This window comes from Oryctolagus cuniculus, chromosome 17 (assembly GCF_051225735.1).
Source record: "Oryctolagus cuniculus isolate XC-2025 breed Fujian yellow rabbit chromosome 17, ASM5122573v1, whole genome shotgun sequence".
In the NCBI taxonomy this organism is placed as follows: domain Eukaryota; kingdom Metazoa; phylum Chordata; class Mammalia; order Lagomorpha; family Leporidae; genus Oryctolagus; species Oryctolagus cuniculus.
Window position 1 is genome coordinate 22,597,022 of NC_142883.1, and position 16,490 is coordinate 22,613,511.

At 54.0% G+C, this 16,490-nt stretch overlaps 1 protein-coding gene across 4 annotated transcripts in view; it reads left to right on the top strand.

Annotated features, from left to right (window-relative positions):
• The window catches only part of IKZF3 (IKAROS family zinc finger 3), a 119,313-nt gene extending 113,162 nt beyond the window's left edge, over nt 1-6,151 (top strand). For all 4 annotated transcript variants that reach the window (XM_008271418.5, XM_089318047.1, XM_008271419.5 and 1 more), the window contains one exon: nt 4-6,151. In XM_008271418.5, coding sequence (XP_008269640.1) covers nt 4-707 — 704 coding nt within the window. In that variant the 3' untranslated portion in view covers nt 708-6,151. The remainder of the gene's footprint in view (nt 1-3) is intronic.
• The last annotated feature ends 10,339 nt before the right edge of the window (nt 6,152-16,490 follow it).

The window sequence follows — 16,490 nt, forward strand, 5'->3', positions numbered from 1 at the left end:
CAGGTGAGAAACGCCACTGCTTTGATGTCAACTATAATTCCAGCTACATGTATGAGAAAGAGAGTGAGATTATACAGACGAGGATGATGGACCAAGCCATCAATAACGCCATCAGCTATCTTGGCGCTGAAGCCCTGCGTCCCTTAGTGCAGACACCGCCTGCTCCCACCTCTGAGATGGTTCCAGTTATCAGCAGCATGTATCCCATAGCCCTCACCCGGGCTGAGATCCCCAATGGTGCCCCCCAGGAGCTGGAAAAGAAGAACATCCACCTGCCAGAGAAGAGCCTGCCTTCGGAAAGAGGCCTGTCCCCCAACAATAGTGGCCACGACTCCACGGACACTGACAGTAACCACGAAGAACGCCAGAATCACCTCTATCAGCAAAATCATGTGGTCCTTCCTCGGGCCCGCAATGGGATGCCACTTCTGAAGGAGGCGCCCCGCTCTTACGAACTCCTCAAGCCCCCTCCCATCTGCCCAAGAGACTCCATCAAAGTGATCAACAAGGAAGGGGAGGTGATGGATGTGTTCCGATGTGACCACTGTCGAGTCCTCTTCCTGGATTACGTGATGTTCACCATTCACATGGGTTGCCACGGCTTCCGTGACCCTTTTGAGTGTAACATGTGTGGATATCGAAGCCACGATCGCTACGAGTTCTCATCTCACATAGCTAGAGGAGAACACAGAGCCATGCTGAAGTGAAGGTCTGGCCTCGGAGGCTGCGCCTGAGTAGGCAGCATCGTTGTAAAAAAAAAAAAAAAAAAAAACTGATTAACCTCACCTAACAGATTGCTTGCAAAGCACACTCCATCCCAAATGCCTTTTCGTAGCATTTTCATATCCAAGGGGCCATGTTCACATGGAGAGCCTGAGAAACACTGTCTTCACTCAGAAATTGTTTGCAGATCTATTATGTTGTTACTTTCATGAAACCTTTATTTTCCCATCACGGGCTTGAATTTTATGGGATTTAGGAGCCAAAAAAGTGTTTGGTCATTTTCTTTTGCAGCAATAGAGCAGGCCATTCACTGGAGTTTGCTGCCAGCTGGAACAGTCCCCCGTTGTGCCATGTGAGGCATTCTTTCTGAGCTATGTCAAGCAGATGTGGAAAAGCCTTTCAGTCACAGCCCAAATCCACAGAGACGAAGAGCTGACCTTGCCAGGAAGCACTGCCCTTCTGTACTTGACACAGGGGGCTGCTGTATGTGGGTGTAATCTCTGCATCCCAAATTGTGGTCCAAGAGCAAGGAAAGGACAGCAACAGAGTCAGGATCTGTCACCAGCAACTGAGGACCCCACGCAGGCGAAAAAGCATATCATCTTTGATGCCATGTTCGCCGCTCCCCACCCTGCTCTCCAGTGAAAAGTTGGGCTGCTTTGGATTTAACCACTGTCTCTAGGAGAAATTCTCTTACCAGAAGAGTTGATGGTTTTAAATTGAGACCATCAATGAAACTCCAGAAAGTTACCCACTGAGGATGATGGTATCTCTTTCCTTTGACCAGCAGAGAAATGACGGGGGAAGCAGCTTAGCAGTGCTAATAGGAAAAAAAAAAAAAAAAAAAAAATAGCAACTACCTGAAAGTTCTGGTGGCCTTCATGCAGTGTTGGTAGATAGACCCAGAGCGGACTTGTCCATGGTTTTTTTTTTTTTTTCCATAGGAAAATAATAAAGAATAACAAAAGTATGGCTTAGCCTCCTCCCCACAGGACAGACTCCACACAGGATAGACACGTTGATGAGCTCAGAGCTGAGCTTGGGCATGAGGAGACACCTCTGTGACTGGTTCTCCTTGATCAAGCGAGTTTTGGCTCTTTCCCCCGCCCACCCGCATTTTAAATGGAGCTGCTGAATTCCATGAAAATCCCTGAAAGTCTGAGCTTGGTTGTACAGCTGTTATCAGTCACCTGTGTCACCAAGAACGGGACACACTCTCAGGGAGAAGTGCTGTGGTAACTGCAGAATTAGCGCCGGGATAGGAGTCACACAAAATGTGCTTGCTAATTCCATATTTGCCACTAATTAGCTGTGTGACTTTGAGCAAATCACTTAACTCTTAAAACTAAGTCTCCCCAACCATAAAATAAGAGTTGGATTGAGACTTTCCCTAAGGTCTTTTCCAACTTTAAATGTATATGTAATTATGCAGTAACCACAAGTTATTTTTTAAACCTCTTCATGTATGAGTATTAAGCAGAGGAGTATATATATGAATATATGTTTCACATCTCTTTGATGTGCAAATGTTAGTGTGTTAAGTTTTTCCTTTAACCACTGAGTTGTGAATGTGAAGAAGATGGTAGGGAGGAACAAAAAACAGGAAGGTATTTTGATCTTACCCCAAAGTGTACACACAAATTGGCACCTGCAGCTGCTTGCCAAAGCAACCCCCCCAGCTTTTTTTTTTTTTTTTTTTTTTTACCTTTTTAACAACTTGTGTTAGGGAAAATAAATTCTGCTTCCAGGGAAAACTTCATGGAGCCTATTTACAAATCAAGAACATGCTTTATGAATATTTCTACCAGAGCTGAGAATTCCAAATTCCTGGTAGATGAGTGTTTTATTTCTAAAGGGCTTATGCATTCGGCTCAAAGTCAACTCATTTATGTGCTGCCAGGAATGAAAACGTCCCACCTCAGACTGCACACATGGCTTATGCTTTTTTGTGGCATGGAGTCTGTCTCAGGGAAAAAGGTTTTATGAAGTTCCATGGCAACAGTCCCAACATGTTTGAAATTTCAGCTAAAGGACTAGATGTATTTTGGTGTGCAGCCTTCAGTGGATCACTGTATTTCCACAATACCAGACTCCAAGCCTTGCCAGACTGCTTACACCCGTTGTGAAAGAGGAGCTGCTTGTTATATTCTTGAAATATCACACATCTTGTTGACTCTTCGAGGGACAAGAGAAAGAGAACTTGGAGGCAGGGATCAGTAAGAAAGAAAGCCAGGGACAGGGGGTGCTAACGTCTTTGTATCTCAAGACAGTGAACGCCCTGAGAACTGTTCCTGCAGATCCCACGCTCCTTTTTCCTGTGACCGGTGGATTTGCTGAATGATTTCCAATTCTCTGAGGTCGGTGTTCTGAGTAGGGTGTCCACTCATACAGGCTACTCTTTCACCGTCACATTGTGTGCCTAGCGTGGGGCCCACCCATTGGAGAGGAAGTATAGATGCAGCGATGCCACATTCTTCACTTTGGAAGTTGAAGCGGGTGCCTGCAGTGGTTACTGTCACCCAGGAAAACTTCTCCTCCGGTAGGCGCTCCTGCTGCCGGGTCGCTGCGGGGTGAAGGAGACCCTGGAGCAGGACGCCCAGAGGGAGGGGCGGGGCCGGGCTGTTCACGGCTGCTGCTGGGCAGAAGGCTTGTGGCAGCGTCCAGCAGCACCTTTGCTTCCGCATGCAAAGCCCCTGTGAACTTGAGCTCTCTAGGTCTTCTCCTTTGTTTCGACCAATGGTCTTAGAGGCAGGCCCCCACCACACACCCATGAGGCCACAGTCTGAGCAGCAGCCACGGCGACAGAATGAGGTGAGGAAGGAAAAGGAACAGAACCAGTGCACCAGACAGCCCGTCATGATCTGAAGTGCTGAGTAGATGATTTCCCACTGACAGAACCAAGCAGAGGCGTCTCTCCCATTACCCTCCATCACCACGGGGCGGGGGCCCGGCGAGACAAAAGCATAGCAGTAAATGCCCAGTCCTTAGATTCCTTTTTCTCCCAAAAAGACATGTGCCTTGGCACAAATAAGCCAGCTAATCATATGCTTTGTTACCCATTCTGAGCTGTGCCTGACTCAGCTTCTGACATTGGCAGTGACAAAATTCCTCACCTTTTAAATGCAGTGCTGTAACATTTTGTTAGGCCTCAACTCACAGTGGCCCAGATAGAAAATGACCTCAGATTTCTTTTGCATAGAGAACTGCTTAAAGACACAATCTTACTCAGAAGACTGCATTTTTAACAACTCTCATGTCAACATGAAGTTTTTCCAAGTAGCATCAGTGTCACTATTCTTACCCTCCTTTGCCTTTTTCTTCCCTCTGCTGAAGTTTAGGTTTAGAATGTTTTAAGGGAAAAAAGCAGTACTTTTGAGATATATCACAGGACAGATGGTAAAACCAGATGAAAATGTTTCTTTAAAGTCCTGACTTGAAAATATATCCCACTGAGAGCTGGTGTGTTGGTCTCCAGTGGAGATTTGTGGAAAGGCTTGGCTATCTTAGAGGACTCAGAATTAAGGTGGTCTGAGCTCAAGAAGAGGAAAAGAAGGGAGTGGTGAAAGTTTTATCCTTAAAAAACAAAATTGTGGTATCAAGAGCTGAAGAAGATAAGTGAGTATGGTAATACTGCCTTTTAAGAACTGGAAGCTATTTTTGTATTTTCCCAGAAAGATTAATTCAGAAAATCTTTAGACAGAGGTCACACAAGCAGAATGCTTTGGGACTTAAGTGCCTATAAAGAAAACAATTTTGACTCTAAACCAAAGGCTAGTCTTGGGCCACCCTGGAAAAAGAACTCTGTTCTCACTGATGGCGGGACTGAATGGCTCTGAGAGCAACCAAGAACCCAGGCCTGGGGGCTTCTGACTCTGAGAACTGTGACTTGAAGCCTAGCTGAGGTCTGGGCTTGAAACTTGTGTGTCCTCCTAAAGTAGGGTAGATTGTATCCCTCATTTACCCACACAGTACGTAGTCTGCACCCCGCCACACCATCAGTATGTTGAACAGGGGTGTGCACTTCAAGAAGCTGGACACAAGTTTCCGCTGAATATTACCATAGTGGACTGACTTACACATTGACGCCAATTGAATCGGTACTAGAAATTGGAATGTTAATGTTTATATTAAAAGTGTAATGACCTAACAATATCTGCCTTTCAAGGATGTTGTGAAGTTTTATGTAATTTTGTTTATGGAAGAATGTCCCCTTTTTTTGTTGTTTATTTGTTTTTTTTTGCAGGGGCTAGTAGGGGTTATATTGGATGGTTCCAAATTTTCTGCTCTGCATACTGTGGCAGGGATTAAAGACACAAAAAATATTCCAAGACCAAGGACCAAAATAGCAGTTCCTAAACAGAGGCAGCTGGTCTCGAATTCCGTTTCCTTCACTTCATTTCAATACAAAAGGGCAGAGACTGTGTTGAACCTCGGAACCCATGTGAGTCAGCCATGTGCTACAGGCTCTTCATGCACCCCGGCAAGCAGAATAGCTTTGCCGCCCTGCCATCCAGGAGCCCTCAGCCATTTGCTCCCCCAGGAACTTCGCACTTCTGCAAATGGTTCTTGCTGCCCCACTCTCCACTGATGCTGTTCAGAAAGCCTGCAGAGCGGCCCACGATGCTGCCTGCCTTCTCCCAGCCCTTTGCCCATGCTGTGGAGCCTATTTCACGTTCCGGATAAATGAAGCTTGCTTCTCCATCTCCTGAAAAGACTGAGAAAACACACCGTAAAATGAGATAGCCCTAAAAACGACGGATCCCGTTGCCAGTGACTCATTTATACAAGAGCTTTTCCAGGCTAGCAGACAAGGCCCTTTTTGGTGGGCCTGTGTCTGTGGGTTCACAGAAACCAAATTACTGTGGGTTGCAAAGAATTAGCAGGTCATTTAAAAAGCAGACATCCCTTCACCCAGACTGTGGTTTTGCATGCTCAGGTTCTCAGTCTGTGAACTTTTTGGTGAAGGATCATTTTGGCTGCTGGAAAAACCATAGCTTATTTTTAATTTCTGGTTGCCAAAGTCACCACACGTGTGGTCTTTGAATGACCCTTGTCTGCAGAATGACAGGGGAGGAACAGGAGGTAGCCTGGGACTCAGAGTGGCTTCTCCGCCAGGAGGGGAGGGTGCCCTTGACCCTCAGGCAGTTGGACCCAGCCTGGGCTCAGGGCCTCTTTGCATTTCTCAGACAGTAGTGACTCTCCCTCTTCACTCCTCTGGAGTCCAACCATTCAGAGCACCGAAAAGCACCCCACGCCTCACCTCTGTAAAGAATGTCCAAAAAAGGCAGCTTCTGAACTGTAGCCGTGCTGACCGCTAACCTCGCCAGATCCACTGAGTGCATCTTTGCATCGGAAACACCCCTGCATTTTCGAGATTCCTTGATCGTGTTTGGTTTTTACACTGGAAAATAAATCCTTTTGTGTGATAGTCCTTGTGTGCCTGTCATTTGTAGTCAGAGAATGGGAGGGTTTTTAATTCTGCCCCCAGGAATATTTCCTTAATTTAGCCCTTCTGGCTGTTCTTAAAGCCCAGGTTCCAAGATAAGTGGAATGATCCCCACAGTGAAGTAGCTCGCTGGACATCTTCCTGAGCCTGCTGCTGGTGTTCTGCTGCGGCCTCTGGGCACCCGCAGTAAGGCTCTGATTTGCTAAGGGGACCAAGGAGGCTGAAGACCTGGACTCAGCAGGATCAACACACAGCACACAACGTCCCCTTACCCTTAGTCACTGCTCTGCCCTCCCACCCCCCAACAGAAATTCACCCTGACATTTTCATCTGAGATCTCAACATCCACTTTGGGAAACTCAGGGTGCAGTCAGTCACTGAACTTAGCCACATCTAAATATAGTCTTTAGCTACTTGGAGGCCTAAACCTATGATGTTGGCAGGAAACAGCATTGGATGGGGCAGCTCTCTCCCAGTGCTGTTACCCTACGTTCTCGCTCAGTGTTTGAGAAGGCTCTGAGGGATGGTCTGGTCTTCTGCTCGGCCTCGTCTAGAGCACGCTCCATTGTCTCTCTTCGGTGCAAGAGGAAGTGTTTCTGAAGCTTGGGATGAGCCAAGCACTGGGTTGGCGGCAGCTTCCCCTGGCTTGTGTGCGCAGCACGGCCCCACTCCCGACTGCACCACCAGGCTGCTTCCAGGAACTCCAGCAGGCTTTGCAGCCCCTCTACCCTAAGGACGGGAAAGAGGAAGGGCAGAGCAGCCTGCCTTTATCGCTGAACATCAAATACATTCCCACACAGCCTCCAGGCGCTGGCTTTCAGCCTTGGAGAAAGTGGTGCACTGCCTTCCCCCTTCCACTCCCTCCTCAAAGCAGCAGCAGCCCAGAAAGAAACGGGAGGCGGGGAGACCCTGATGGCGGTGAGCTGAGCCCTGGAGACTCCCATCAGGCCTGATGGGCTTCCTTCCTGCCAGAGGGTGGCTCCCTTTCCCGGTTCTTGGGAACAGTCTGATGCTTTAGAGGGTGGTAGGCCTGATAGGGGAGGCCACGGCTGCACCTCCACTCCTCCCCGACCCCATCACCCAGCAGGCAGGGTGGGGAACGACCTGGCTCCCTTCCCTCACTTCCATCCCTAGATGAAGAGTGGAGGTGAGCACCCAGGGAAGGCCAGGCGCGCTGGCCTGAAGGGCTGTGGAGGGGCAAGTGGAGAGGCACACTGGCTGTGGCACATTCCCGGTCAGACGGTTGTTTGCATAAAAGCCAAAAGCCACTGCACCTGGGGTGGGGAGGCCCTCTGGGGAGGTACTCCCTGGCCATGGGGGAGAGGGGGAAGGAAGGTGTCATGGAAAGTCCCCGAAGGACACGGGGTGTTGAGTTTGCCGCGGTTTTGTTTTTAACTCTGTCTTGACCTGTGAAGTAGGCAGCTGCCTCCCTCCCCCCCAAATAACAGACCTGCCCCCAGAATAGCATGCACACAGCCAAGGAAAGACCATGCAGGGGAAAGAATGGAGGTTACAGGGCTTGTGGGTGAGAGGCCTGCCACCCCACCCCACCCCACCCCACCCCACCTCACCCCACCCCTGCCTTCCCCAGGAGTGAGCAGGCAGGAAGCCCCAGAACAGCCTCTTCCCATCACCTCACCTACCCGGCAGCCCCCAGGGCCCCCTGGCCCAGAAGATCTGCCTCGTCAAATAAACCACAGTCCTGGGGGCGGCTGGTGGATGGGAATGGGGCAGAGGCCACCTCCTCCCCCAGGCTCGTCCTGCCACCAGCCCAGTTGACATCCCACTCCCCCCCCCCTCCAGTGACATTCTCAGTACCACCCTCCCTCTCACCCCTGGGGAGCTGTGTGTGTGTGTGTGTGTGCGCGCGGGGGGACAGCAGGAGGGTCCTGTGACCCCAAGCTCTGAAGTCTCAGCGTGGCCAGCTTGGGTCAGACTCCCGCCAGAATGGGAGCCCTGGGTTCCAGTCCCAGCCTTGCCGCTCTGCAGTCAGGGAGCCCACAGCTCCTAACGGCTGGGCCTCTAAGCCTGGCCTCAGCCCGCTGCTGGGCGGCCTCCAGATGGGCCCCCAAACTCCAGAAACAAGACCAGGGATGGAGCAGATCCAACCCCTTCCCTCTCGCTTCTCCTGGCCACCGGGCTGCAGAGAGCGAGTGACCGCCGGCGGTTCCCCAGAGGTCACTTTCTTCACTGTTATATGAAATCCAATCCCGGCGCCGGCGAGGGGCGAAGGAGAGGCGACAGCTCCTACCCCCTCATCTGTGGAACCGGGGTGGGGGACACTCTGAATAGCGGCCCCGCGGCTGGATCCGAACCCCCGCCTCTCCTCGCGCCCTCCGGTTAGTCCTGCGCGGATCCAGACCCCGCCCGGATTCCCAGCCTGGGACGCCGAGAGGAAAGCGCGCGGCCGCCCCGGGGGAAGGGTGCGGGCGGCGAGGTGGGAGCGGAGCGGGTGTGAGGGGAGGGGCGGCTGCACTTCTGAGAAACAGCTCGGCTCTGCGCAGCCCGCAGCCTAACCCCCGCCTGCGGCTTCACAGCTCGCTCCTCCTGCCGCCCACGCCGCTCGGGGCCTCTCCGGGGGTCGGCAGCCCCCGCGGGGGCGCTGGCGGCGGCGGCGGCGGTAGCTCCGGGGACAGCGGAGTGGAACCACGGCGGGTGGGGGTGGAAAACGGAGGAAGGCGTGGGTCGCGTGACACCCGCGAGTTAAAAGCTATCCCTCAGTCGGGGTCCCGAGCCCGCGTGTCCCCTGCAGCCCCCCCCCCCCGGGGGGGCCCTCCCATCACAGCCCGAGCGGCATCCAGAAGTGAAACTGCCAGGGTCACAGCCCAGCGCCGCCGCTGCGCCCCGCCCCGCCCTTCCGGGCACTGCAGCCGGGCAGGATCTCCCGGCGCTCGGGCGACGGCCGGGGAGGAAACGGGGGAGGGAAGGAAGTGCCCCACGGGCAGCCTGCTTGCACGCGCCCGCTCTCCCGGGGTGCCCTCCCGGAACCACGAGTGGGAACCGCGTGAGGCTCCCGCACTTCCCACGACGGCCGCTGGGTGTCGCTGCAGCCGCGCGGCTGAGCCGGCCCGGTGCCGTCCACGTCCGGGGCTCGGTGACACAGGGAGCTGGAGCCCCCTGACTACGACCACACGCGGGCCCCGCCTGGCCGTCGCGCCTGGATGCCACGCGAGGCTTGAAGGCCTTGCCCACAGATCGCAACACCGACCCCTACTGAAGACCAGGCTGACCCCCGTGGTGATGGGCTCGCCGCCGGAGACCCTGCTGAGCCGAGGCGCGCCCCCTGGCGAGGCAGACAGGTGGCCCTGTGGAGTCTTGCGCCGCCGGTGGCACCTCCATGCTGCCTGGGCTGAGGAGGGGCATGCGCACGTGTCCAGAAGGGCCGGCCTTGGGGATGGGTTCCCGGCGCTTCCTCATCACTCCTACTCCAGCTTTGCCCAAAAGCCAAGCTCCAAGACCTTGGGGCAAGGTGGCTTGCTGGGAAGGGGGAGCTCAAGGTGGGGAGCCCGTATGGGGACTGATGGAGGGCCCAGGCTGGGAGAGAGAGGAGGTCGCTGGACTCCTTTGGAAGATTGTTGTGGCTCCCAGCGGGAACGCCTGCTTCCACGTGTCCTGGAGGATCTGACTCAGGGCACAGGAATTGGCAGGTAAATGCCAGTGAACTTGCCCTTGGGCCGCAGGTATGGGGGGTGCAGGAGCCGGTTACGCTTCCCCTTAGGTCCCAAGGTTACAGGGTCCCTGCCCCCATACAAGATCTTATTGGCATTCAGTGGTGCCCTAAAGGGGTGGCTTTATCCCCTCATCTCCCACAGCTTTCTCCAAAGCACCCCAAGAGAGACTGATCCAAGTTTAAGAGCAAACCGGGCCACAAAAACACAGCTTCAGGGGCCAGCGTGAGTCTCAGCAGTTTGGCTGATGCGTGGGACGCCCATGCCCACATCTAAGTGCCTGGGTTTGAGGACCTGGCCCACTCCACATTCCAGCTTCCTGCTAAGGCACCCCTGGGAGGCAGCAGGTGGACTGCGCTCTGGGCTCCTGGCTTCAGCCTGGCCCAGTCCTGGCTGTTGGAGGCATTTGGGGAATGAACCAGTGGCTGGGAGACGGTTATTTCTCTGCCTTTCAGCCAAACTGCTTCGCCCAGGGCCCTGGAGAAAAAACACCGCCATAGTGCCCCTCTTTGTGGTGGATGGCAGCTCTGCAAGGGGGCACGAGAGGCCATCGTAGCTCGGCCCAGACTCCACTAGGCTCAGGAGGAGCATAGCCCTACTCAGCCCGGACGGTGCCCACACTTCCCAGCGCCGCTGCCTGCCCGGGGAGCTTCTGGGGCACCTGCTTCCCCGCTGGCAGCACTCAGCTCGCCTAAGATCCAGCCCCCCTTTCCCTCCTCGCCAGCTCCCTGCCTCAGCTGGAAGCCCCCAGTCCTTGTCCCAGGTTGCCACTGCGCACCCCTCCCCAACCCCAAAGCTGAGGTTCCGCCAACAGCACCGGACAGGAAAGTGGTTTGTGCAGACACCTGCCTCTCGGCTCTGGGCCGCCTTTTCCGTCTGCTCTCTGGATACACCAAAAGGCTGTGCCCCCCACCCCCCCGAAGCAGTTCTTCCCACAACCTGCACCAGGGGCTGACACAGGGCTCCGGGAGGACTTAGAAGACTGCTTGGGGGACTAGTGCTGTGATATAGCAGGTAAAGATGCTGTCTGCAGTGCCGGCATCACATGTGGGTGCTGGTTCAAGTCCCGGCTGCACCACTTCTGACCCAGCTCTCTGCTGTGGCCTGAGAAAGCAGTAGAAGATGGCCCAAGTCCTTGGGCCCCTGCACCCACGTGGGAGACCTGGAAGAAGCTCCTGGCTCCTGGCTTTGGATCGGCGCAGCTCCAGCCATCGTGGCCATCTGGGGAGTGAAGCAGTGGATGGAAGACACACACACACACACACACACACACACACACACACCCGCCGCTGCCTCTGCCTCTCTGCGACTCTGCCTTCAAATAAATAAATAAATCTTTAAAAAAAAATCTCTCTTGGCTGGCGCCGCAGCTCAGTAGGCTAATCCTCTGCCTGCGGCGCCGGCACACCGGGTTCTAGTCCCGGTCGGGGTGCCAGATTCTGTCCCGGTTGCCCCTCTTCCAGTCCAGCTCTCTGCTGTGGCCCGGGAGTGCAGTGGAGGATGGCCCAAGTGCTTGGGCCCTGCACCTGCATGGGAGACCAGGAGAAGCACCTGGCTCCTGGCTTCGGATCAGCGCAGTGCGCCTGCCACAGCAGCCATTGGAGGGTGAACCAACAGCAAAGGAAGACCTTTCTCTCTGTCTCTCTCTCTCTCTCACTGTCCACTCTGCCTGTCAAAAAAAAAAAAAAGATCTCTCTCTTACCCTCTCCTCCCTCTTTTCCTTCTTTGCCCTTTCCCTCCATTCTGTCGGGTTTCCCTACCAATAAACCCTTCCCCTTACTCCTGTGTTTGGTGTGTTTTGTGGCCGCCTCACATTGGTGCCGTAACTCGGATCCAGGCTCTCCCTTCGGGGATCTCTGAGCTGCTCTGGGGTCCTGGATTTCTGCCAGTCGCAAACACAACCCAGAACTCCTTCCACACCACCGAACGCTCCGTGATCTCCATCCACACACCAGCCTTCCAAATTCTGAGTGTTTACAGGAGGTGATAATGGAACGAACCAAGACCTTCACCAGCCAGGCGGTCAACCAAATGCTGCTACAGGGATATGCTGGGCTCGCCACCCAGGAGACAGCGGCTTGACATCGCCCCATGTCAGCAGAAAGTAGCTCTAAAGACAGAGCATCGTCCGTCTACCCCTGCTGGACTTTTTGGGCTAATGTAGTCCCATACAACTCTCGCTTTATTAAAAAAAATAAAGGGGGGGTGTTAGTAAAATGGTGCAGTCTTATCTATAGTGCGATCTACACCCTGGACACCATCCTAGGCTCTAGCCCCGGCTGCGATGGCGGGAAGCCAGGTGACCCCATGGCCCAACCACCGATGTCAGCTCCACCCCCACCCTAATGGGATTCCCTGCTCCTACTTCCCTGTCTGCCCCCAGCACAGGTTTAAGAGGGCCTGTTCCTGAACACGTGGCTCTCTCGATGTCTCTGTCTCTTGGTCTCTCCCTCTCTTGCCCTCTCTCTCGTTCTCTCTCTTAGCTCTCCTTCTCCTTCTTTTCCTTCTTTGCCCCTTCCCTCCAGTCTGTTGGGTTTCCCCACCAATAAACCCTTTCAGAGAGAGAGAGAGAGAGAGAGAGAGAGAGGAAGAAAGAAAGAAAGAAAGAAGAAAGAAAAAGAGAGGAAGAAAGAGAGAGAGAGAAAGAAAAGAAAAGAGAAAGAAAACTGCGTGGCTGCATGACTTGGAAGGCAGGGCCCTTCCGGCTGGCCTTGGCTCCCCTGCCTGTGTCCGGACCTTCTTCCTCCACCCCTCCTCAGGGTGCTTGGCACTGGGCCATGAGGAAGGAACCCCGCGGGGGTGCTGGCCTCGGATTGCACCCTCAGGAAGCCTTCCCTTGGTGAACTGGTTGCCGCACGTCTGGGGAGCAGAGAGCGCGCACTGGCCAGCACCTTGTCTGGCTGTTCCACCAGGGAGGGGGGCCCGGGCTCATGCCACCCTGATTTCAGAGTGTGGAAAGTTGAATCACAGCCCCAGGCTTTCACACTGGAGCAGGCAGGGAGGCCAGCCTGCGGCCGCGCCCTCCACAGGACACAAATGCTACAGGCCCGCCTTGCTGTCAAGAGCCACAGTGTGTCCTGGCCAGGCTCCCCCGGCCATGCCAGCATTGGAGGCCCTGCTGGCCACGTAAGGCCAGCTCCCTGGGCACAAGCCCATATCCCCCTCTCTCTCTACCTGGATCCTCCTCAGTGTGGAAGGATTATGGGAAATGTCCTTTTTTTTTTTTTAAGCCTTTTTCTGATTTCTGAAATGTTCTTTAATAAGCATGTGTGATTTTTTTTTTTTTACAATAGAACCCAATAGCTGGCGCCGCGGCTCACTAGGCTAATCCTCCACCTAGCGGCGCCGGCACACCGGGTTCTAGTCCCGGTTGGGGTGCCGGATTCTGTCCTGGTTGCCCTTCTTTCCAGGCCAGCTCTCTGCTGTGGCCAGGGAGTGCAGTGGAGGATGGCCCAAGTGCTTGGGCCCTGCACCCCATGGGAGACCAGGAAAAGCACCTGGCTCCTGCCTTTGGATCAGCATGGTGCACTGGCCGCAGCACGCCAGCCGCAGCAGCCATTGGAGGGTGAACCAACGGCAAAGGAAGACCTTTCTCTCTGTCTCTCTCTCCCACTGTCCACTCTGCCTGTCAAAAAAAAAAAAAAAAAGAACCCAATAAATTAACATTGAAAAGATGATACCCGGGGGCCCGGCACTGCCTTGTTCACCAGAGAAGCCCTTTCTCAGAACCACGAGCCTCCGTGCTGGAAGTCATACTGCCATCTCTTTGGAGGTAGATCGGCACCCTTTTTGCATCCTCAAGCCGGAGAATCCTGCCCAAGGTCCACCCAGGAGCTGGCCCCGAGGGGCCCCTGTCCCTGACACTCCTCCGGGAAACCAGAAATCCCAGCTGCTCACCAAGGATGAGCAGCCGCCAATCGCCAGCCTCCAGCTCAGGGCCAAGTGCACCCACCACTGAGCGCTCCCAGGGGCCAGGCTCCCTCACAGTGGCCAGCCAGCACCGAGAAGGGAGGGCAGGGGACAAAGGGCACGGGAGAGAGGGCTGCATCTCCCCCCTCCCCCTGGCCACCCAGCCCCAAACTCCCCACCCAAGGGGTCACTTGCTTTTGGAGCTTCATTTTTCCATTAATAAAATGGCTCCCCAGTAGTTGACTGATATAGAAGGGCTTTGTCCCCTGCCCAGTGCCTGGGGCTGCGAGGGGACATTTTGGGGGGCAGCCTAACCCTCTGGACATGCTTGAAATGTGTCTCTCCTGACCCCTGTGCCCTGGCCCCAGCACCCACACCTCAGTAGGGGCCTGGACATCTGTGGCCAGCCACACAGCTGGCACCAGCCACTTGGATGCCGGAGGAGCAGCAACAGCAGGACAGGCCCCTGGGGACACAAGCAGGCGGCAGACATGCTTGTTGAGTCCTGCTACAGATCTGCCACCCGGCCCGCCCCCGTGCCACAGCTAAGTTCCACCAGAGTGTGGATCAGGCGTCTCGGCACCCCTCCGTCTCCCAGACCCGGCTCCAAGCCCCCCAGGCTCGGATTGGCCAACCATGCGGGTGCCTTGGTCACGAGTGGCTACTGAGTGGCCCAGGGGCTTGTGGCAGTGGCCGGGCCTTTTCCAGAGCCCTCTCGCTGCAGAGAAGGGGTGGACGCCCCTACAGGCCCCTGTTGTGCCAGCTGTAGATTCAAAGTGCCACCTGGAAGTCCACCAGGTGGGGGAAGCAGACCTGGGCTGAAATCCTGGCCCTCCCACCGTCCTGCTAGTGCGGGAGCCAAGCTTTCAGCCAGCCGCCGGGGCCATGGAGGAGTCCTTCTCACCTCCACAACGGACTCCCTCCACCTTGCACCCAACCAGTCTCGAAGATCTGCGCGGAGTTTCTCCATTTAAGAAAAGAAAAAGGGCCGGCGCCACGGCTCACTAGGCTAATCCTCCGCCTAGCGGCGCCGGCACACCGGGTTCTAGTCCCGGTTGGGGCGCCGGATTCTGTCCCGGTTGCCCCTCTTCCAGGCCAGCTCTCTGCTGTGGCCAGGGAGTGCAGTGGAGGATGGCCCAGGTGCTTGGGCCCTGCACCCCATGGGAGACCAGGAAAAGCACCTGGCTCCTGGCTCCTGCCATTGGATCAGCGGGGTGCGCCGGCCGCAGCGCGCTGGCCGCGGCGGCCATTGGAGGGTGAACCAACGGCAAAGGAAGACCTTTCTCTCTGTCTCTCTCTCTCTCTCACTGTCCACTCTGTCTGTCAAAAAAAAAAAAAAAAAAAAAAAAGAAAAAGAAAAAGAAAAAGATGGGGCTGGTGCTGTAGCATCACGGGTAAAGCCGCCACCTGTAGTGCCGGCATCCCATATGGGCGCTGCTTCAAGTCCTGGTTGCTCCACTTCCAATCCAACTCCCTGCTAATGTGCCTGGGAAAGCAGAGGAAGGTGGCCCAAGTGCTTGGGCCCCTGCATCCATGTAGGAGACCTGAAAGAAGCTCCTGGCTTTCGATTGGCCTAGCCCTGGTCGTTGCAGCCATTTGGGGAGTGAACCAGTGGATGGAAACCTCTCTCTCTGCAACTCTTGCCTTTCAAATAAATAAATCTTAAAAAATAAATAAATAAATAAACGAAAGAAAAAGGAAAAGAAACTACAATAGGATGTACAAAATTAGCAGGGGGAGAATGATCAAATCCTTGTGTACCTATCACTTAACTTCAGCCAGCATCAACTCACGGCCAACCCACAACCACATCACACCCTCTCTCTTCACCATTGGATTATTATTATTATTTTAAAGATTTATTTATTTGAAAGGCAGAGTGACAGAGAGAGGGGAAGACACAGAGAGATCTCCCATCTCCCAGTTCACTTTCTAAATGGCCACAATGGCTGGGGCTGGGCCAGGTCAAAGCCAGGAGGCTGAATCTTCACCTGAGTCTCCCCCATGGATATCAGGGGCCCAACTTGGGCCGTCTTCCACTGCTTTCCGAGGTGCATTAGCAGGGAGCTGGAGTGGAAGTGGAGCAGCCAGGACTTGAACCAGTGCTCATATGGGATGCCCGTGTCACAGGCACCACAATGCCAGTCCCAGCCACTGGATTATTTCTAAAACAAAGCTGAGGTATCGTGTGTCGTTTTGCCTTATAAATACTTCAGAATGAATTGCTTAAAGACTTCCAACACCATAACCATAACACCATGACCACATCTCAGAAAGTTAATCATACCTTTAATAGCATCAAATACCCCTCAGCCTTCAAATACCCTCCATTGCTCAAAAATGTATTTTACAGTTAGTTTGGATTTGAATCAAATAAGGTCACTGCATCATATCCAGTTGACATATGCATAAATTTCTTGAAATCTAGAGATTCCCCATCTTTTCTTATAATTTTATCATTGTTGAAGAAGACACTGGGTTCTCCCGTGGCTGCCAACTCTAGCTTTTGGTCATTGCACCCCCACGTGTCATTCCTCATGTCCCTCTGTTCCTTATACTTCGGGTAAACTAGGAGTAGGATCCATGGGGTCAGATTCAACTCTGATTTTTTTTTTTAAGATTTATTTATTTATTTGAAAGGCAGAGTTACAGAGAGGCAAAGGAAGAGGCAGAGAGAGAGAGAGATATCTTCCATATGCTGGTTCACTTCCCAAATTCCCAAATGGCCACAAGGCCAGCGCTGG